Source organism: Ambystoma mexicanum, chromosome 12, assembly GCF_040938575.1.
Source record: "Ambystoma mexicanum isolate Mex_15411 chromosome 12, UKY_AmexF1_1, whole genome shotgun sequence".
NCBI lineage: Eukaryota > Metazoa > Chordata > Amphibia > Caudata > Ambystomatidae > Ambystoma > Ambystoma mexicanum.
In genome coordinates, this window is record NC_090936.1 from 138495625 (window position 1) to 138519039 (window position 23415).

A 23415-nucleotide genomic window follows, 5' to 3' on the forward strand; every position below is an offset into this window, starting at 1 on the left:
CGATGTAGGTTTCATATTTTCAGGGTCCAGTGCAATATACAGAAGAACGTTACTTACTGTGTGTGGTAACATTCTTTCGACTGGATGTTCCTCCCACGTATTCCTCATCTTTGATACACTCACACAGCAGTCTGTATAAGCAGGTGGGAACTAAGAATTACTGTTTATTGAAGTTGTGAACAGCTTTGTAGAAGTTGGCCTCCTCTCCTGACAAGGGTCTAGGCAATAGAATCTACTGAAGGTGTGAAGAGACGACCAAGCTGCTCCTCTAGTGGAATGAGCCCTCAAACCATCGGGCAAATCCTTGCCAGCTAGAGAGTAGCGTTCAGTAATGCACAGAACTATCCAACGTGAAATAGTTTGTTTTATGACAGCTAACCCTAACTTTTCTGTTTGATTGTCGTTACACTAAGTTTGTGAATGTGTTACTTGTACGTGAAGTCTCAACAGGTTTTATTTATTCATTTGTCTTTTCACCTGTGGTTTTAACTGACAGCAGCATAAGGACTGCATTTAAAATAAATGTTTTGTATAAATTGAAAAACAAGGGCAAATCGATTTTTTCCCTTAACACTGCTTCTCGCGTGGTCTCCTGTAGTAGTGAACTATAGCACCTGGTCTGTATTTTTTATTTTCTTCATGGTATAACTGGGGTCGACTAGAGTGCAGAGATCCCCTAAATCCCTGTTTTAAGATGAGGTTATCGGCGCTAGTCTTATTGCCCTCGGTTCTAAAAAGGTTGATATGAAGTCTTGACTCCGTCTGAGACCAGTGTCAGCTGACTGAAATATCCTTCATGTGTGCTCCCCATCCTGAAAGTGAGGCGTCTGTCACAATTGTCATCTCCAGCCAAGTTTGCCAAAGGGGTTCTCCTCATTTTCTCTCGGCATGCCCACCACAGAAGATCCTGGGTGACCTTTCTAGGGACCTGAATAAGGCCAGTCATTCTGCTGGAGTATTGAGACCACTGGGATCTGAGAGCCCACTGAAGGGATCTCATTCTCAGATGGGCTTCTGGCACCAGAAGAATGCAGGATGCCATGAGGCCAAGCAACCTTAGGAAGTCCAAGGGCGGGAGATGTTGGACACTGAAATGTTTGAACCATCCGCAAGAGAGGTTGAGCTCTCAACTAGGGTGGCAAGGCTTTTCCTGAGGCTGAATCCAGGACTGCTCCAATAAATTGAAGCTTTTGAGAAGGTGAGTGGGACTTCTTGAAGTTCAGGAAGAAGCCTAGCTCGTGGAGGAAGTGGCAAGTGCGACTGAGGTGACTCAACCTGTTCCAGAGAACAAGCTCCGATTAACCATTCATCCAGGTTGGGGTAGATTTGAATTCCCCCCCCTTAGACTTGCTGCCACTACTGCCATAAGCTTGGTGAAGACCCTCGGGCAGACGAGAGTCCAAATGGCAGAATCTGGAACGGATAGTGAGAACTACCAACCGCAAACCTCAGGTACTTTCTGTACTTCTGATGGATGGTCACAAAAGTAAGCATCCTGAAGGTACAATGACGCCAACCAATCCTGGGGTCGAAGGGCCTGAAGGATCTGCAAAATAGTTACCATCTTGAACGTGTCTTTCCTGAGGAACTTGTTCAAACGTCTGAAGTCCACGATGAGTAACACTCCTCTGCCCTTCTTGGGGATTAGGAAATGAGGAGAGTACATCCCTGATTCCTCTGCCCTGCAGGTACTAATTCTATCGCACCTTTCTCCAACAGGGTAAGAATTCCAGTTGGAGGAGCGGATCTGGATCTAACAGATCGGCCTTTTGGGGGGAATCCAGGGGTTTTGTTAAGGATGGGAGGCAATAACCATAGGCTACTGTTTGCAGCACCCATGCATCCAAGGTTATGCCTCACCAACTCTGAAGATGCAGTGATAGCCTGATCTTTACTCTCAAATGCAGTTTGGAATGGCAATATAGCTTCTCTCATTGGTCCACTATCCAGTAAGTCTGTAAGATCATCCCTCTACTAAGGCAGCTAGTTTAGCCCAACCAGAATGTTCCGACACCTTACTCATTGCTGACCTATATGATGTGTCAGAGTAACCAGACACCTCTGGATTTCCAAAATAATTCTCAGGAGAAGTTTCCCCAACTGATGCCCTCTTGCAGAGTGTCAACAACAATTTTCATCTTGAACTCCTCTGAAAGCAGGTCCTCTGGTACATTGGGAGTTCCATACTCATTCCCAAAAGGAAAATCCTCCTCTTACATGAAGATTGAACCCATGTACCTGAAGAAATCTAGTCTTTGTAAGGGTTTAAATGTCTTTGAAGGCTCGACCAGAGGCTTTGAAGATCTGAGGTGCCGGGGCCAATGGCTGCTTCGAGTACTTCAATGGCTTAGGTGAATGCCTCCACATCTTGGTGAGCTTAGGTGAATGCATCGATACGGGTGTCGAGAAGCCAGAGCCCTTAACCTTCAAAGAGGAGGTCTGCGACTTGGCTCTATGCGGAAGATTCCTTCGACTTATGTCGAGGAGCCTCTGTTCCTGGGCTCGTGGGCATGCGAAAAGGGCGACACGTGCCCCGCTGGTCTTCAAAGATGCGGAGGGATGGAAAAGACTTCAACTCTTTCAGAGGGGCACTCCGAGGAGCCACGCTCTGTAAAGTATCTAACAACTTTAAAGGGAAAAATCAAGATCTTCCTGTCAGACGAAGAGGGAGATGACGAAGATCTGTGGTGTTCCTTCTTGCTTTTCTTGTTGGAGAACTACAAATGTCGAGACCTCAACCTGGAGCGTCTCTGGAGCACTTTCCTTCCGGGGACACGTCTCTGGAGTCACCAGAAGATTTAAGGTAATGGAGGCGGATTTAGGAGAGTACCTACCTGCTTCGAGTTCCCCCTTCCTCTTTCTCAAGGCCTTGACCGCCATAGACTGGCAAGACCCGCAGTCATCGACTTCTTACCTCCACACACCAGAGACATGGTGGAGGTCCCTTATGGGCATTTTTCCCCACAATCGGCACACCGTTTAAAACCGGTCTTTGGTGTCAAGGACATTGTCGAAGATGTACACATTTTTCGAGTAAAATGTATTGTGCAACCAAAATTATTTACCTGAAACACCAGGCAGTTCCTTGCTTTAACAATTATTCCTATTTTCTGAAGTTCTGTTGTGTAAACAGTTCGGCTAACAACTTTTTCATTGAATCTGAACTCTGATGATCCTCCTAAAATAAAATATAAAAAAAAATAAACGAATTAGGAAACTATAAAACTCAAAATGTCTTGCTATACTTTGGTGGGGTTCTAGTTCTCCCTTAGATGCTAGTGTAATAAGCTCACGATTCGTTTTCAGAAAAACGCACAAAAAGCAGGTAACATTTTACTTTGAATAAGCTGCTCCTGTTAACATCCAAGAGAAGGAATTGAGGGATTGTGTTATAACACAATTTTACATTTCAATATCGTTTAAATCTTATTCATGCCAAAATGAGCAAAAACACATTCTGTGCTGTTGACTTAACCTTAGCATTAGTGAAATTAACTAAATCGTATGATAGATATAATGATCAAATATGCCAAATTTAACACATTTAAAATTTTTAGCCATCATAAAACATAAGCAGTAACCCAATCCAAATGGGATTCCAAACTTCATACAGTTCACGACTTCTAAATGCTGCTTTGTTAACAAGCCAGGAGAAACAAACCTTGAAGCATGCAACGCTATTTTGCACAGCTCTGACTGACTAACCTTTTACCTTGGAAGATGGGCGACTATGCCCTAGAAGAATGATGCAGCTGTGGACTTTTTTTCACAAGGAAACAACTACTCGGCCATCTTTTGTGAAATTCAATTTCTCAAAAGAGTCTTCAGTGGTCCTAAAAGAGACTCTTCTACATAGACAAAATGAACTTTACCATTTAAACATGTAGCCTTACTTTGACAATAGTTTTCCTTCAAATGAATTGCGATAAAGGTTTGTAATAAACCACAAGTCTTAAATATAAATTGTTTTTTAAAAAAACAGTTCAAATATATAAGATGTTGTGGTTGATCATTCTCATTTCGGACAACAAGAAGGCGTTTTCTTTACTTTTCCCCGGGCAGGCACTCTTATCACTAAGGAGAGTAGAAAGGGTACATAAAGAGTGTTTCTTTTTTTGGGGGTGGTTAAATGGTCCATGTTACTTATGAGAAGTCGAAAGAAGGCACAGTTAGGTGCTACAACACACCATTCCTTTCACTCTTCAAGACTCAGCAGACCCCACTTGAGCGTGAGGTAAGAGGGAATGGGGGACGGGGGGGGGGGTGGGGGACAGGAATGAAAGGACCAGAGGACCAAATGAAACTAGATTGTAGCCTCAATGTAAACGCTAGAAACGTTGTACCCCTCTTTCTATGCCCAACATACTCAGTGTATGGATGGGAAGGGAGGTTGGGCATAAGGAAACAGTTTGGCTGCAAAGATGTTGGTGAGGAGCAGGCGTTGTCCTCGAGTGCGGACTTCCTGTTTCATGGCCTGGCCCCACCAGTTCCTATGTATGGTAAGCGGCAGGGCTGCACTGCCTCTCCAGTGCGGGCATCTTTTTTCAGGCTCTCTTAAAAGCTCTTCTGCTCCAGCCTGCAAACACCTGCTCTGGAGGCCTCTTTCAATGCTGCATGGTCTTAGATGCACACCAGAGAGAGTCCTTAACACTCTTATCGCTGGGAACTGCATTAGACTTCTGGAGCTGTACAATTCTTTTTATACATGTGCAAGTGACAGACAAGGCACGCCTGCTCAAGTAACACACCCTCTGCCATCACCAATGCTTTGCTTAAGTGATACCTCAGTCATCATATCTGAGAATGGCATTTCATCTACGACCCAGGAGAGCCATTGCACATAGTCTCGACATGGAGGGTCTGCCCCAGAGGAACTGCAACTACAGGCCCCTTTCCACTTCAACATAACTTGACTAGCAGCCTAGATACCAGGTACACTCAATGGATGAGGGATATCGATCCATTTGTGGACGTCATGGGGTCCCAAGATGACCAACCTAAAATATATATATTTTTTTTTTAAAAAGAGTATTTTCACGCATGCCATTGGCCAAGCAATACGCAACTCCGATACCCGTTTAGTTTTTAAGAGAGCTTGAATACACATTTTGCCCCACAGAAATGTTTTTATTATAAGCATCACATTTTACCAACCACAAAGAAGGTGAAAGGAGAAACGCTGGATTATTTCATTATGCGTCTAAGGACATAACTCGAGCACCGATTTTAACAAATATTCCAATGAAGCACTACTATTGCAGGTAATCGATTGGTGCGAGACCTCCACATTTCACAGAAAACTACTCCAGAAGACTCCCACTCTAGAGGAGATCACCACGGCTCACACAGCAATAGACGATCCAGCGGATGTCATTGACAAGATTCAGGTGACAATCTCTCACAAATGCTGTATGCCAAATAAACGACAGCAAAATCAGCCAAACGCTCCTGTTATCAATGTAGCTATAACTTTCCTCACAACTGTCTGCTCAGATGTGGGTCATAAATGCAACACATATGGTCGCAAGAACCACTTCACATTTGTCGGCATGGCATCAAGACCAACGCCTCATATAGGATATGGCATTTATAAACGCACCTGTACACAAGTGTTTCTAGCGCGACAAGACAAGGAGGGGGAAACAAAGGGAGGACAAAATAGCGAACTTACTAGGCCTTGCGTCATTCAGATCTCGCAAGTGCGGGGAAGAGGGAAGGGGAGAAGTGCCAGGCGGGGAAGGGAGAAGTGCAGTTAACTCACAACTGCAGCCAGTGTGTGGCTTATAACTGCAGAGAGAATAGACTGTAGAGTTGCAGATACAGACCCTTAAGTGCTGGGGAGCCCTGAGGCAGTGCAAGGGCAACTGGACATGCAGGAGCCTGGGCCCGAGTTCAGAGAGTGACCAGTGCGCAGAGAAGTCGGGTGCATCAGCAGGGGAGAGGAAGAGAGAAAGCGGATGTCTTGAGTTGCTTCTGGAGGTGGTTCTGCTCAAGTTTAAGAGGCAGGGAGGCTGTTCCAGAGGGAGGCCCCCAGCCGAGGAGATTATCTGTCCCCCAAACTCTCTGCTTGGAGAAGCGTCTGACCCTCGGAGAGTTGGAGGTGGATGAGCGGAGAGCTCGAGAGGGAAGATGTTTTGGAAGTGAAAGCTGGAGGTAGAGCAGTCCCAGGTCCCAGAAAGCCTTGTGGATGATGCAGCGGGTCTTCCTTGCAGCCATGAGGGAGCCAGTGAAGAGATTTCAGAACTGGAGAGATATGATCCCTGGGCTTGAGGCCAAGAACAAGTCTTGCAGTCCTGTTCTGGATAAGTTGTAAAGGTCGATGAGTAGAGGCAGGAAGATTTAGAAAGAAGCTGTGGCAATAGTCCAGCCTAGAGAGGACTAGAGCTTTGGAAGCAGTGAGCTTCTGGGGCAAAGTCAGGGATAAATGCCAATTAGTGTACCCCTTTTTCGAGCCTGGTGCGTCGCATTGAACAATCTACATGTTCTCACATTAACAGTAGATACACATTAAGCTGTTAAAACACTTGAATCTTACAGGAGACCCTGACAGTTAAGGTGATCTGCGACAGCAATGAGCACAGGCGTTCACCCAGGAGATCCTAACGTTGGCATTCTCAAGGAATCCTATTAGCGGGCATCACTGAAACTGCTCCTTGAAATGCACGCTACCAATCTGCATGTCTAACAAACAGGAAATATACTCAGAGTGGCATCATCATTATGCTCATAAATGCCCAGGATTAATATAAAAAGAAACTGAAAATGTGACAACAGCACAGCTACATACACAGAACCTTCCAGCAGAAAAAAATAAATGAATACCCATGCTACCAGGAATGATCTACTGCAACTGTTGGTTAAAGGTAAAAAAAATAAGTGCAGATGTGGCTTGGGAGGCCTACGGGATACCTCCTTGCTAGTCTCCAGACCGCGAAAGGCCCGCAGAGCGCAGGCTGCCGCCCCATGGTCCCACCGGAACCTGAAGATCATGTTCCGGCCGGGGGACTCACCGAGGCATGTGGGCGGTACGTTTTGGAGCCCGTCATCTTTGTTTGGTCGAGCCTCAAGCTCGCGATTATACAGCGTGGAGATCGCGCCAATCCGAACATGACGCTTGAAACCTCTGCGCTTCCTGAGCAGAGCGGCTGACCCTCATCTCCACACAGGAGAGAGAGGTGTGCGCTGGCCTTGGACCGAATCTTCATTGCTTCACTTGATCCGTCTGCATGGAACGCTGCACACTCTGGGTCTCTTTCTGCCGGCGGGATGTTCTCCCTTGGGGGCGTCACCGCTCTAGCATGCTGCACTTGGTCCCTTGTACTGTTGCATATGGTGTGCTCCATCAGGGGCCGTAGCTGAACTCGTGGTGTGGTTGCTCAGAGTGTTAAACTGTGAAACTACATGTTAGTCTGCTGGAATAACTGAAGTTCCTGTACATTGGCCGATTTCTTCTGGCACTGGAGATTCTCGGGCCACCTCCTATCCTGGGATCTAAGTATCTGGAATTCAGATGGCAAAGCAAGGGAAGACCCCTAGAGGTGGTGACATTGCGTCTGCTACATGCTCGGGAGGGACCTAAGAAGAGTGATACCGCTGTGGCGTTGGTGCACTGTCCCAAGGAGAGGGTCGAGTGTTAGGCAAAATCCTGTGCAGTGCCCTTAGGGACCACTACACACAATTAAGACTAAGTGGTAATACAAGTTCACCTTTGGTACAAGCCTCTACTACAGTGTTAAAAGTGGTAGCAGTAGCGGAGCAGCCAGTCTCAAGAGCAAATGAGCAGTAGTAGAGATTACACGAAGGACTACAATTACTGTGACTCAAGCAAACACTGACTCAAGGTTTTAGGTTAAAAAGTAAAAGTACATTTATTTCTCGACCATCTGTTCACAAAACATTTCACTTCTATTAGTTTAAAATCACACAAAAAATACACTACACGCAACCAATTCACTTTGTGCAGCACGATTCAAGGTAAGTACCTTTGGATTTGACAGACCATTATGAAACAACGACGTTACCGGGGGTAAAGATGCGAACACTTTGACAGTAATGACAGTACGCGTACCCGCAGGAAGAAATGTTACCGGAGTTAAACACACTTAGCACATGAATCAACACAAGAGAGTTGGGGATAAAAATCATAGGCAATACTTTTGTCAAGGCAACTAGAATCAGAGGACACTTTCCTACAAGTGAATAAAAGTCAATAGACCGGCGCCAGTGTCAAGTGGAACATAGTTCCTGTTGCCGAGGATCACACGGTTATTACAGTTCACGATTCGAGATTGCCAGGAGTACTTCGATATTGTCAAAAGAGGAAGCAAAAGTTATAAGAGGGAAGGAAGATAAGGACAAGCCTTTAGTGAGGAGAAAAAGGGGTTCACCCTAGTTCCTCGAGGTTGGACACAGTACCTTATTCAAAGTGAAGAAGAGCTGGTGCTATGGCAGTTGTTCCTGCAGGCGCACGGTTCCTGTGGCTTCAGTCGTGCGGACAAGGACGACGTCTGGAGCGATCTGCACTACCCAGGGATGAAGCCAGCAGCAGCAAAAGCAATGGTGAATAAAATGTGCGCTCCTTCAAAACAGGAGAGGCTCTTCAGGTGGCTATCCGGACCACTACAGCTGTGTGCAGCGATTTCGACCAAGAAGATCCTCTGCCTGTGGAAGATGAGCTGGTTGATCCCACCAGGCTCAAGGGAAGACGACTCCGGACTGGATCTTCTGTTGACGTTGAAGGGTAAATAGCTCAGGACTGCAGCAGGGCTTCGCCTGGACTCAGTAGTTGCAGCAGCCGTCTTCTTCTCCACTTCTCTTCGGTTCCTTGCAGTTCCAGTGGTGACTGACTTCCAGCCCAAGAGTCCTGCCTTTTATGCGAAAATACCCCATTCACACAGCCTGGCTGTCAATTAAACAGCAGGGTGGTTGTCCGGCCCGGACAACCACCTCAGCCAATTACGACAAAGTGCGACTTGGGTTTCCAAGGATACCGTGTGCAGGGGGTGACTACACCCCTCCCTCACATTCAGCCCACCTAGATGCCAAAGGAGGGCTTCTTTGAGGAAGCCCACCAAAAGACGACGAACAAAGAAGGCAAACCAGGTTTGCCGCGCAAAGTAAAACAAGAAGGACTTTAACAAAAAGAAATGGCGAATAAACCCAACCGGAGCCAAAAGAAAGTGTATTTGGTCAAGGGGGTTTATGTTCGAGGCTAATATAATAGCCTGGAACAGTCCACGTTTATATAGTATAATCACGGTAGAAAAGTTAGGGTAGATAGCACTGCCACCAGCCAAGTCTAAATGTTAAAAGAGCAAAACAAAGCTCAGAGAGGCACAGACAGAAAGGGACAGGAATTAACCCTTTCCAGTACTCCATGTAAGATGGGGTGTACTGGGTCTGTAGTTTTTTTTAAAATGACTACACAAAGTAAATGGCAACTTTACCTGTTTCTGGGGGACAGTAGTCAGCCCCAGAAAAATTGAGCCAGAGGGAAGTCTCAAAGACAACCCTGTGTCACTGCACTGAAGGTGCTGTGTAACAAAAAAAAGTGGGGCTCACGGAGTGGTGTACTCCAGAGCCCAAGATCACACAAACAGTAGAAATACACATGGCAAAACACATGTCAGAGTGGGAAAAAGGCTCACACTCTTACCAAGTGGAAAAAATAAACTCCAGAAATCCAGCAAAGCTGCTGGGGGACTCACGAGGTGAGGGAAATTAGCCATAGAATGAGAATTCTCCCTAACAGCGAGGACAAGGCCCTACCAGCTACTAAACAGGATCTGGCCGATCTGCTGGGGGAGCCGAAACGAGAACTCAAAACAGCGATGCTGATCTTTCCTAAAAGTTGCGACGCTTGATAAGTGGGTAGTGGAGGCGAACAGCGCATTGGGGACATCAAAAACATTCTCTGTGAGCAGACCCTGAAATCTACTGATGCCTCCCAACGCCTTGTGGAGCTGGAATGGAGGTGCGAAGCCCTGGAGCATAAGCAGGAGAAAATTGAGACCCGGTCACGGTGTAACATCAGGCTACGTGGCATTCCTGATCTGTTAGCATTGCCTTATCTGCCGGACTATGTCTGCGCCCTTTTACGATTTCTTCTGGGACTGCTTAATAATGCAGGGGTGGAATTGGAGCATACTCATCTTTGCGGAATTCTACAGGATATTCAAGCCAGCCGCATGATGTTTTCAGCCGAGTACATTTCTTCTCCTTTAAGCAACAAAATATGAATGTAGCACGTTCCAGAGTGACTGGAACATTCTGTGGGGCCAAACTTCAGATATCGGGGGGCCTGGTGGCTACCACGATCCAAAGGCATAGTGCGCTTCATAGGCTGACTATGTGGCTCAGGAGGGTATTGGTTACAGATGGGGTTTCCTTACCACTATTCTTCACAATTTTTTTAATTGTGTTTTCCTGTACAAAAAAGTACATTTACACAAATTTGAATACACATAAGGGACAAGTTACTTACTTACCTGTAACTGTTCTCCAGCATGGGTCTGGCATGGATTCACATGCTCATGAATATTCCCCGTCAAGCCAGGAATGCTCTGTAAAAGAAAAAACAGTTTCACTTTCACTTACAAACTGTCTTTCTCCTATAAAGCAATCACTGAGCTCTGGGTCATATTGCCCCCAGCCAATGACTGCCCTCTCCCTAAGCCCCTCCTCTAGCAGCTATCTTCAGATATGGTAGCACGTAAAGTGGCAGCTTGACCAAGAAGAGCTGCAGAGGGGACGGCTGGAGGGTTTGCATGTGAATCTATGCCAGACCCATGCTGGAGAACAACAGTTATAGGTAAGTAACTTGTTCCTTCTCCAGCATGGGGTCTGGCATGGATTCACATGCTCACGAATAAAGAATACACAGCAGTACATACACAACCACGGGAGGTGGCAAGGCTCAACAGAATCAATTCCCCTCGACTCTGGACCAGGCTCACCTTCAAGCTAACCGGTTGCGCAGCACTGCTTGGCCGACCCTGGAATCCCCGTTGGCGCAGTAGAATCTCATGAAGGTGTGTGTAGACCTCCACGTAGCAGCCCTGCAGATGTCCAGCCGGGGCACATCAGACAGGAATGCAGTCGTTGCAGCGATCGCTATGGTGGAATGGGCTCTCGGACGTCCGGGCAGTAGTCGGTTTGCCAACCAGTGACAGTGCGTGATACAGCCAGAGAACCAACTGGAAATGGAATCCTTGGACAAAGCTTTCCTGTGGTTCACAGGACTGAAGTTCACGAAAAGTTGAAACTTCTTCCGGAAACTCTTTGTGCGTGCTACATAGAACTTTAGAGCACGTGCTACATCCCGCGAGTGCAGAGTCCTTTCAGCCGGGGACGAAGGTATTGGAAAAAACACAGGCAACACCATAGGTTTGTTGAGGTGGAATTCCGACTGTACCTTGGGGATGAAGGAGGGGTGCGACCCCAGCACCACCCTCTTCTCGTGGAAAGTCAGATAAGGCCGCTTGCATGAAAGGGGCTGGATCTCACCTACCCTCCTGGCAGAGGTGATGGCCATGAGAAAAGCGGTCTGCCACAAAAGGAACTTGAGAGGAGCTTGATGCATAGTCTTGAAGGACCCCCCCCCCCCCCGACCCCCTGTGCCCCCAGGAGCTTCGTCAGTACCATGTTGAGTTCCCACGCCGGGGCAGGCGCCTTCCCCGGCAGGAACGATCGAAACAGTCCTTTAACTCCTTGACTAGTCAGTGTGAACAAAGAAGACCGTCCCAGAGACCTGGTGTAGCAGGAGATAGCCGCCAGATGCACTTTGTTGGAGGTGTGCATCAGCCCTGCCTTGGCCAATGACAACAAGTACGGAAGGACCTGAGGGGCCATGACCATCAGTGGGTTGATGATCTTCACCCCAGGTCTTGAACACAATGCAGTCACGGAATGGAAACAGGTGGGTTTCGAGAGGCTTAGAGATGGGTTTCAGGGGAACGACCCTAAATCTTTCTTGCAATGTAAGCAGGATTTTGGTATTCAGGAAACTAGTCTGTTTCAATACTTCCAAGTTAGGAACTGGATCCTAGCCCCACCGGTCCGTAAGGCGGCAGTGAGAACTTGCTCCCTTTGAAAAATATGTGACATCCAACCCAGGGAATGAAGGTCTGATCTCTAATATACAAATTATTTGTCGATACACCCCGATACTCCCATTGAGCTATAAAGCACATTGGGGTGTCGGAAGTGGCCTCTGAAATTCAGTTTACTGATCCTTGGGGTGCGATTTGACACGCAGTTACGCTGCGAGTATCCAGAAGTTCCTCCCTCTGATCTTTTGACTTTGGAACAGAGATGAGAGAACGAATCGAGCGAGGAGACTGCAGCCTGTGCCAAAAGCAGACAGTAGTACTGTGCACCAGGTGTTAATTGTATCCTTGCTGCCGTACAGGCGCGGCGGTTAGTAGTTTTGCAACTAGGACGACCAGAGTGGAGTGTCTTACATGCTTTCAAATGCACACACCGACTGCTTTGGAATCGACAGCCGCTAACTGGCGCCTGGTTATAAGTCACAGTGGTTAGAGATTGAGCTGGAAATGCTTTAAGTGGGTGGTTGTTGTGCTGCCCACCTTTTTAGTGCAGACCGACCAGAGCTGGTGAACATACACACTACACAGTACATATTGCATTTATTTGCACATATTTTTCCAGATTGCCTCTCACAGACTCATTGTCGATAATATAGCGAATACCAGCGATTACATTATTTTCTGGTCTGCAGACTGTTCACACTTGGGCACTGTAAAACAGTCTCTTCTTGGCCGCCTTCGCTGGGAGGAACCTTCTTTATAATCCCCACACTCCCGGAGCTGTGCAGGAGTGTTTTGATGTTTGGGTTTGTGGGCCGAGGAAACCAAAGGCCTGTGAAGTGGATAAAGTGTCTGGTGGGTGGAACTAGTTTCCATCGCTGCTGAGTCAGCCTTCCGGGACCTGCAGCGCGGGGCTCGTACCTCCACCTCTCCTCTTTCTACATGACTATTATGCAGTGTTAACTGGCAGAAGGTGGGTGTAAGGCGGTCAACGGTGGTCCGTGGACTGGATGTAGGATAAGAAAGGCCTCCATGCACTAAAAGGTACCAACCACGTAGGTTTGGCTCTTTCATTGTGCACATAGACACATTTGTTCTCTCTACTATCTATATTGACCTGCCACTCCCAATACCGCCATTTAGATCCAACTGCAAGCACATTTATCCTGAAGTAGAAGATTAGCACTGCTGCTCCACTCAGGCCTCCAGATAAGCTGCGGTACCGGGCCTTTTTACGCATTAAACTCTTGAAAATGCGACAGCGTAATTTTTTTCCTGTGTACATTTACACACACGTTTAGAGCAGAGGGCAGTGCAAAGTTCAGGTTACTTGACAGAAACCAGAACGCTTCTTTAGATTTTTAACTACATGTATGTAATTGGAAGCCATGGAGAAAAGCCTCTGAAAAGGAATAAAAAAGAAACCGCACACCATGATAAAAGGAATAGTTTCTTACCATTCAGCTTCTGCTGTGTTTATGCTCATGGAGCAAACAGAAGCACTGTGCATATTTATTGTCCTAGCATTTTAGGATTGTATAATTAATAAGATGGAAAACTAAGTTACAATTGATAATTAATCTTTTGTTTGTTGGAGTTGTCCGTTACCCAGCGTAAAGCCGCCGTCTGCAAGAGGAAACATTCTCAAAGTTCTTTTGTGCCGTAACACGGGGACTACATTACCCAAGTAAAGTAACTTTCCTATGGACATTGCTTCTTTCTTTACTCACAAGTTTACTCACAAGTTTATCTCATGGAACTCTCAGGTGCTTACTCTCTTTGCAGCGTTCCCATTATGGCCACGCCCCCCCTGCCCGACACCATCCGCTCTGAGCTTTCTATAATTAGTAAGGCGCGCACGCATCGTAAGTGCCATAGAAAGTGGCTGTTGGGCTGTTTGGCGTTGTGGAGGGGTGGAGAGGCTGCTGTGGGACAATTTATTGAGCTGTCCAAGTGGTATCTGCCCTCCAGATTTAAGGAATTCTATCGTCAGTGTGAAGTGTCTAGGGAATTTTGTTTTGTGGGATCATTGAAAGATGCATTTGAAGTGACTCCCAACCTGATCTTCATTCGGTTTGCTGGTTGTGGCTGGCGCAGCCTGGGTGTTGAAAGACTAATGAGGGCCGCTGGCATTTAAAATTTGGTCGGTTTGTTGCGAAGCAGCAAACTGGCACACTCACTAGTGGTGGAGAAAAAAATCTATTCATTGATCAATTCCTCACCGGGTACCAAAAGTGAAGCCCTCCACTGTGGTGGTACTCAGTCCCCGCGACGGACTGGACTGCCCTCAATTATGTCAGGTGATAAGGATGAGCTACTGGTAAATACCAGTCATAAGAGCCCAGGCCATACACCAACTGCCATACCTAATGAGGTTTCCGGGCACTCAAAAAAAAAAAAACTAGCTGGTGCGACTGCTCCTTTGCAGAAAAGCCTTTTAAGCATGCATGATAATAATGCCGGTCGGGAATTTGGAAGAGGGCACCAAACCCAAATCTGTGGTAGACCACTTCCTACTGGCCCCAGCAGTTTTGACAGAGTTGGATAGAAGGGTTCGTCTGTCGAAGGGTCCTTCTACTTCTGCTAGGGCTAGTGTGGGCGGTTTTGATAATGTCCATTTATTCGAAGCACCAATTCCGGCATGTGCCATGCTCCCTCCAGAAGAAAATTGTACAAGGTCACATGTGGGTGAGACTTCTCGGGTATGGGATGCAGGGGTGGATAGCAGGGTTGGGGTTGGGCGGGGTAGCCCCTTACATACCTCCCAGAAAGGTTCTAGCCCTGCCTCCCCGTTTCACTCTTCTCCCCACGAACACGAAGCTCCGCTAATAGGCCCGTCTTTTGAGGGCCTCAACACAGAGGACATTGCCACTACATACGCAACATTCCCTGTCCTAACAAGAACATTCAATCTTCTGGATAGGGGCCATGAGAGAACACGGATATCCAAGAACTTAGGTTTCTCATATTGGATAGCTCAGAGAAAATAAGCAAACTGGAGGGCTTCGTCTTTGCTGTGGAAAGATGCAGTATGCTTACAGGGCCCAGTACGGTGCCAGTCAGAATAATCACTCATGATCAGAATTCGCAAACAGAACACAAGATTCAGGGCGGTGCCCAATCCTATGCGGAGGCCCTGGCCAATGGTAATAAGGAAATATTTTCCGCTCTCTTTAGTAGCATGGATGAACTAAAGACCATGGTTTCTAAGAACATCGAACAAACCAAATGTTTGGAGTACCGATTGGTTCTGGCGCATCTTGCCCCCAATTTGGGAGATGTCAACCAGGCAGTCAGCGAGCCTCACTGCGTTAATCCTCTGAATACATCAACCTTAGATAGTCCATCTGCTCTATTAAGGGCCATGGATGAAGGGGGTGCACTACCTTCAGAGGAGGGAGGTTATGGGGATAAGGATTCCTCTCTGGAATCCGCTGCGGCCTTTATGCCGCATATCTCCCGTAGAGAGAAGAAAATGAGGGCAAGGGCCCTTAAACGTAGGGCCGTCTGCTCTGGCGCAATAAATAAAAATCCATGCAAAAAAAGCAAGAACTTACCCTCTCTTAAGGTACCCAATATAAACACAAATATAAGAGATATCTGTGGCCTATCTGTCGAAGGCGGCATCGACTTGTCGCAGTTAGATGAAGGAGTTAAAGGAGTCGGCTCCGGTATTAAAAAACAAAGAAGGAACTAATGACTTGTGTGACCTGTCCCATGCAATTTGTTTGTGATGTGGAAAACGAGTATGGAGAAGCCTCTAATACCTTGACAGAGGCTATGAGCAATAAGGGTAATATTTAGGAAAAACAAAAAAAAACAAAAAAAAAGGATTTACAAATAAAAGAAAATATCCCCAGGGTGATAATGCCCTAACAGGTCACAACTACACTAATAGACACACAGAAGATTAAAAAAAACACTTCGAATAAAAAAGAAAATACAAAAAAAAGGTGGGATTATTAAAATGGAAAATCTAAAAACAGAATGCATTACCTACCGACAGTCATAACATCAAGCAATTTTTTTACACCTAAACCTAAGGCAACGTCAAATATTACCTCGTCAGAGGCGATAAGGCAGGATTCTCTAAAAGTGCGAATGACGTCACCTACCCACACATACTCGCATTGCCCCATTAATATATCTCTGGGGGAAAAAAAGGACGACACACCAACAAGAGGGATTGGGGGGGGGATTTGGAGGGGGTGGAGCCCAGAATACTCACCAACTCAACCCTTGTACCAAATAAGGACATTAAAATATTAATCCAACAGGCCCTTGCAAATCTCTTGGAAGATTCTAGAAAGCATGGTTCTCAACTTCGTTTATACCCGACCTGGGCTTTTGAAAAGACCATGCCTTCAGGTAACACTGATGTGATAGAAAGAGGCCTTAGTGATCCACTTCTAACGACTGGGCCAGATACTAAAGTGATCTCTCTGGCTTCCAAATTTACCATCCCATTAAAACCTGGGGGAGTGAGTGATGCCCGGCTTGCTCATAACCTAGAAACTATGCGGCATTCGACAGGACCTGACGCAAGGTTAAAGCAATCTAGTACATTATTTCATAAATCCTGTGGTGAATCATGATCTACCAGCACGTATCAACAAGATGGGAGATGCTCTCCCATAAGGGGTAAGAATTATACCCAATATAAGGAGTGGGTGGAGGGTCCCCATGAAGAGCAAGCAGATGAAGTTGTAAACAATAATATCCATACTTCTGGAGAACGAGCTCGTTTAGGTGAATTTAACAGAATGAAGGCCTCTTCATTTTCTTGAGTTTCCTAGTGTCATGTTAAGCTTTATGTTCTCCCAAGGCAGCCCGGAGTCGCTAAACTGAGAGAATTTTGTCCCTCTTCAGAGAGGTGCCAAGATTATCTCCGATCTCCTCTGGAGATACCAAATTGGTCGACTATATCCACCCTGTTAGGTTTGACTATGTTAGGCTGGTTTTCTATTCACAAACTATTTTAGAACTTGTTCTGTCGGAAATTGATTCTTTGCATTGCTATGACTTTTAGAACTCTGCAATGATAGATTTCTTAGGCTCGGGGCTGATGTACAGGGGATGAGTTTAAAAGACTAATGTGGCTTCACAGCAAAAAAGTAACGGGTGGGGTATTTTACAGATTCCAACAACAGAGTCTCACCTGAGGTGGCTCGCTCAGTCACTCAGTCTCCCTTGCAAAAATTCAAGGATTACAAGAAAAGCCATAGATCGTCCCCCCATATAGCCTAATATCATGGAACTCTAGGGGTAATCGTGCACTTCAGCAGACCTCCTCCAGCGCTGTGATCTTACATGATGCAAGCATATCCTGCCTGCAGGAAACTTGTGCTTTGTCCCCGCTTGCGTTGGATGGCTTTTTCACACATCAAGTACTTGCTGTTAAGGCCTGCTCATTGCTGTAAGAAACTCCCTTTCATTTAAATGTATTAAACTTTTTACGATTTACAGGGGGTGTATTGCTATGCTCTTGAATTTCTTATACCCAGATCCCCTGGGCCACTTAATGATCATTAATCTGTACTGGTGCCCTGATCATGAGTTGAATGAATTCATAGAGATGATAGACGTCATTATTCAGGAATGTCAAGTGCTATGTAAAACTCTTAATGTTATCATCACAGGGGATTTCAATGCTGAAGTTGGCCCAGGGAAATTTGAAGTATATGAGGGACAAAGAACTAATACTGTAGAGTGTAGTTCTTCTCGCAAAAAAATGCAGGGTGCCTTATGGTTTCATTTCCTCTCTGGGATCTTCATTGTGTAAACGATCTTTTGGGGACCGATAAGGATTGCAAAACATGGAGAAATGGGATTGACTGCTCCACCATTGATTACGTTTTTGTTACCATTACCCTATTTAACATAATTCAGCATTTTGTATAATACCTACAGATGATAGTGATCATAGATTGCTTAAAGTTTCTATACAAGTCCCTCAAGCTTCCCGTACAGGGACTTTTAGGCAACTGTTGGGAGCTCAAAGCTGACAATAGAATTAATTGGTATAGCGATAATATCTTGAAGGTCAACAAGGTTTTTCTCCAAGATTTTGAAACTAACGGTTATGATAATAAACTGCTAATTTATACCCACGATGATTTTGAGAGGTATGTTAAAGGTGTTATCTTGGGACCCTCAGGGATTAAGAAATCCATGGCAGCATGTCATACCCACTCCCATGTTTTCAATCCATCCATGCACCAACTTAAGAAAGAGGAATAGGGAGATTCGTCTATTAAAAATGCCTGGCATTCATTTACTCAATGGTATGTTAGAGAGCAAAGAATTAATGGAAAATTAGAGCCAGAATTTTAAGAGCCTCGCTTTATCAGAGGGCTGCAGAGAACATGCTGCAGGCTCTTGCCTATGTAAACACTCTTATTTCTGGACCCTTCTAAATAAGAGGATGCTCAGGTCAGAGCACAAAAAAAGTCTGCATTTCCTCTGAGGTGTGGGCAGGGCATTTTAGCATTCTGTATTGCCCCCCAGATATTAAGTGGAAGTTGCCTCAGGATATTGGGTCGCGTCAATGGATCATCCCCTTTGCGTTGATGGATATTCAGAGATTGATTACTCTTTGCTCGGCATCTAGGGCTCCCAGCCCAAACTTGCTTGCTAATGTAGTCTTTAAGGGAAATCCAGTCTTGTGGGCAAGAATCTTGTTTTTCCTATTTAAAGATATTTTATCTATCAGGGTATTTCTGAAAAGTTGGCACATGTCACATGTAGTCCCTATTCACAAAAAAGGACGATAGGTCTATCTTCCAGATATAGACCTATCGCTCTGCTGGATGCCGATTCCAAAATGTTTGCTTCTTTAATTTGTGGTACATACAGAACTGGATGTAGGCTCATAAGACCCTTTCCCCTTTTCAATTTGGCTTCAGAAAGTATGTGGGCACGGACGCAGGCGGGCTTTTGATAAATATGCAGCAACAGACCCGGATTGTGGGAAGTACCCCTACCTATTTGGCGTCAACTGATCCGACGTCTGCGTTTGATTTAGTGAAGAGGACCACACTCAGGGGCAAATTGTATGCAATAGGTATGCCCGCGCCATTGCTCTCGATCCTCTACCATCTTCATGCAGACTCAAAAATAAGGGTGCGTTTCAGCACCAATGGATCCTTGTCAGAGGAAATTAAGGCTGGTAATGGCCTGAGACAGGGCTGCATCTTTGCTCCCACTGGGTTTAATTTGTATATTTCAGATGTGGGCTCCCATTTGGAAGGTGCATCCTTCGCAGCTCCAAAAGTAGAAGGCGTTTAGGTTGTTTGGTCGGAGTATGCAGACTATATCATCTTGTATGATCATACACCTATTGGCCTGCAGCGCCTATTAATCTCTTAAGAACTACACCCAGGCCAATTCTTTAGTAATTAATCAAACTAAAACTGTTATATTACGTCTAAGTTATAGGAAAAGCTCCATTAGGTTTTCATGGTTCCTGGATCATGTGAAATTAACAGTGTGTGACGCCTTCAGATATGTTGGCTATACCATCTTTGAGGACACAAAAAAGGCCAACTTTCGTAACTACCTAGATAAGAAAATCAGCCCCTTGATTGCTCAGCTGCGCAAAATAGACAAGTATGGGAAATTTTCCCTTTTACCGTTCCTTCATATGTACAAGCACAAAATTGTTCCTCAGTTTAGTTATGGGCTTGAATTTGCGTCGCTTTGGTGCAGGAAGCAAATCGTTAAATATGAGGCCCGATTTTTAAGATCTATGGTTTGGTGCCTACCAAAATGTGTTTCAGCTGCCGCCATTCGTTATGAATTGGGGTTATTCTCCTTATTTTGTACAATCGAGTGGCGACAAGTTTCAATATACAGGAAATTGCTGGTGGGTAATGACACCAACTTGTATGGAATCATTAGCAGGGAGCTTGTCAAAGGTAATGCAGTATCCACTCTTCTGCAGGAATTGAAAAGGGAGGCTATGGATTCTCTTGGCAAAGTGGGGTTTCCCGGGATCTCTTGATTTTAAACCCAATGAAGTTTAAGAGCTTACTGCAGCACTGTGGTTGGAATACCACAGTTACTGAAGTTTCGGACAAGAAACTATTGCCAAATGGTATCCAATAAAAAATTGGGTGTCACTGAACCCTATCTACTTACATTTCCGGGCAAAGTGTGGAGGCAAGTCTTTATGAGAGTCAGGTTCAATGTACTAGAAACAGGATTGATACTAAACATTAGGTCAGGTGATTCCGATACTCTACACCACTGCAGATTCTGTAAAAATGAGGCCCAGGATGAAACTTTGGAACATATTTTAACTGAATTTATTAGTTTAAGACAAGAACGTATTAAATGTTTCTCTGAATTTGTACCAAATACGGAATGTGTTGATCTTAAAGCTCTCTGGCAGGAGATGTTACATGGGAAGCGAGTTAGGCTTCAACTAGCATTTCTTTGTTTTCTCAAGTTAAATTGTGAACTGTGATGGGGTTATCTGGTAGATCCCCACTGGGAAATGAATGAATTGTTCTAATGTTGGGACCAAAAGATTGGGTACTACTAGTTTTATAATTTTAAGATTGTGTACTTTCTCTTGTTTCCTTGTACGTTTAATTTGATGGGAACATATAAAATAGACATGTATTTGCTTTTGTTATATGTGTTTTTTGTAAAAGGTTACTGTGTAACCAAAACAAAAATAAAAAATAAAAAATATATCTTTTGTAACAAATACCTTTTTTTCTCAGTGAAAGCAAGCTTATGTTGCAGAAATATATTTTTCAGAGTTAATTTGCTGTGTGCATAATCACGCGGTGGCAGATCATTTTTACAATTCTAATTTAATTTACACTCCAATTATAAAAAGTGTGTAAATTGATGAGTATGCACCGTCTAGTTTACATCCATTCAACCTTGCAGTCAATGGGGTACATTACTATAAATGGTCAGTGGCAGCAGAGTCTATGGCTCAAGGGTGAGTGATTGTCAATACACCAATCACCAGTGTTATAGCCTCTCAAATCTTCAAGACTACAATTAAAACATCCAAAACCTGACTCTCCAGGAAGTACATGTGCTGTTTGTTATTGAAATATAAACTCAGAAAAACCTGTCCCTGTGATAATCCAGAAAGGTATTTAACTTTATGTAGCGCTTCATACATGGTTCGTCCAACATCTAGGCACTGTGATTATTATACCTCGGTCGATACGCAGTTAACCGACCTGTGAAGATGTTAGCCAATAAGATAGCTCGGCCGGTTGAGCGCTCGTAGCTGAGATCTGTGCATAGATCTGTAGGTTGCAGGTTCAAATCCTGACAAGGCCAACTCAGCCTTTCATCCTTTCGTTTTTGATAAGAGTACTTACTTCGGCTTGGTTATGATTGTGATAAATATGTTCTATGTACAGCGCTTTGCTAAAAGCGCTATTTAAATAATCATTTTACCATGAGACTAGGTATAGAATTTAGCATGGAGTCCTTGCCTCTCTGCACTGTTGTAGAATAACATTGGTATACCATTCGGTACCAATAGCTCCAAGAAAGAAAAAGACAAATCTGCTACTGGAACTCTAAACACACAATACAATTCATGTTTGCTTTACTATGTAATTGGCTAGGTTTTTGTGTTTTCAACATTTAAATATATACAGCAGCGATCAAATGGCCAACAGTGCAGAAAGCTGCAGCTTTCCATACAGTTTTTGCACATGTCGGCTGGTTGGCACATACATTTTACTCTCTTGCATAGGAGAAGTAATTTTTACTCTTGAAATCATATTTACTCTCAAAGTTTAAAATTAGGGAGTAAAATACCCACTTCATAATCTTATCTGGAACACTGGCTCCACTAGTCTTTTTCATTTAAAAGGCACCTGTGAGGTTTCTTCTAATTCTTGTAGCCCATACCTACTCTTGACTTGGAGCTGCGGAAACCTTCTGTATCAAGTACATATAACATCTTTTGGCACCCTGTAGCCTTGAGAAGATGACCGCAGGATGACTTATCTTGGAGCCTTCCAAATACACGCCAACTGGATTGATTTCTGATTTGAAAGCGTGACCGTTGGTATTGGAGCCCTTAACAACGGTACACCACTGAATATCCAAGCCCTTTAATACAACAGAACTCACATTTTTTGATTTTCAAATACGCCCGTTGTTACCAGGATCCACCCTTGAAGGTCTGGCGATCGTGCTATATGCATGGGTACATTAAACCCTGCGCATGATTTAAAAAAGCAGGCAACCAAGAGACTCCTAAAGCAAGCAAAATATACAATGGGAGGGCTAACTAATTCCACTTGTGACTTGAATGGCACTGAGGAGTGTCAACAAGGAAAGAACACCATTCCTAAAACCTAACCAATAGAAAAAACAACACTCCCCCGAAGATATCAGATGCTTCAGTCCTTACTATAAATCAAGAGAACACTCCCCTCCAGGATAATATGGTGAAGGCCATAGCTATGGGTTTAGAGGCTGAATCAAATATGGACCCATCTATACCCTCTGAATCTTATCAAGACATGGCCATACACCATTCTACCACAGACATCACATGTTCTCCAAATTTAACTGCAATTGCTCAGAACGCATATGCGAAACCAACGGGTAACCACGAGAGCTCTCTGTCCCCAGGCTGTCCTTGACCAGAGACTTTTATTATGGAGACAGAATTTTTAACCATATAGAACTCATTGCTTGATCTGTGTGATATTATCGATATGGAACAATCATCTATGCAATCCTAACTTGTAAAACTGTCTGTGAATGTAGAAGCATCTGGGAAAGTTAACCCGGAGGGGGAAAAGACATGTTCCCACCATAACTACACAGGACACCTAGGAACTATTTAGGCCTCCCCGCCTTGCTAATAAAGGGCAAAAAACTCTTCAACAGATGAGGACTGGCCTAATTAAAGATGGTAAGGTGGCTCCTCCATTAGGCAGGAAGCATACTAAAATATCTAAACACAGCGTACAAACAGCTAATTCCAGCACTGTCAATCCCATTGATATTGGGGTGGCATCCCAGGCCCTGTCTACAGTCTTCCCCAAGAGTATGACTTGTATTGAAACCTCCAAGGGATTCGAAATTGTGAAGCAGGCAAAATCAAAAAAAGACCACGGTTATATTCCCGGCCTAAAACCTGTTTCTGACAATTTAACAAAAGAAATCAATGGCTAGAAGCTCGCAAATTCAAGATAATTTCCTACGGTCAGTAAAAAACACTAGAATGGGAAAGGACGGTGCAGGTCGCCCTAGTGCCATTGCACAAAGGGCTTTGAACACCCAGCAACCTGAGTATATACCGGTAAATAATTGTTTGGAGGCGGTAGAGGAACATATATGTCACAAAGTGGGGTCTGGTCTACCTTTAAAA

The 23415-nt window shown here is 44.8% G+C and overlaps 1 protein-coding gene across 1 annotated transcript in view; it reads right to left on the reverse strand.

The window, feature by feature from the left end:
- The window catches only part of SMC1B (structural maintenance of chromosomes 1B), a 2377846-nt gene that overhangs the window by 2185171 nt on the left and 169260 nt on the right, over positions 1-23415 (reverse strand). The window contains exon 3 of the mRNA XM_069627687.1: positions 3066-3178. Within this exon, the coding sequence (XP_069483788.1) occupies positions 3066-3178 (113 nt within the window). The remainder of the gene's footprint in view (positions 1-3065; positions 3179-23415) is intronic.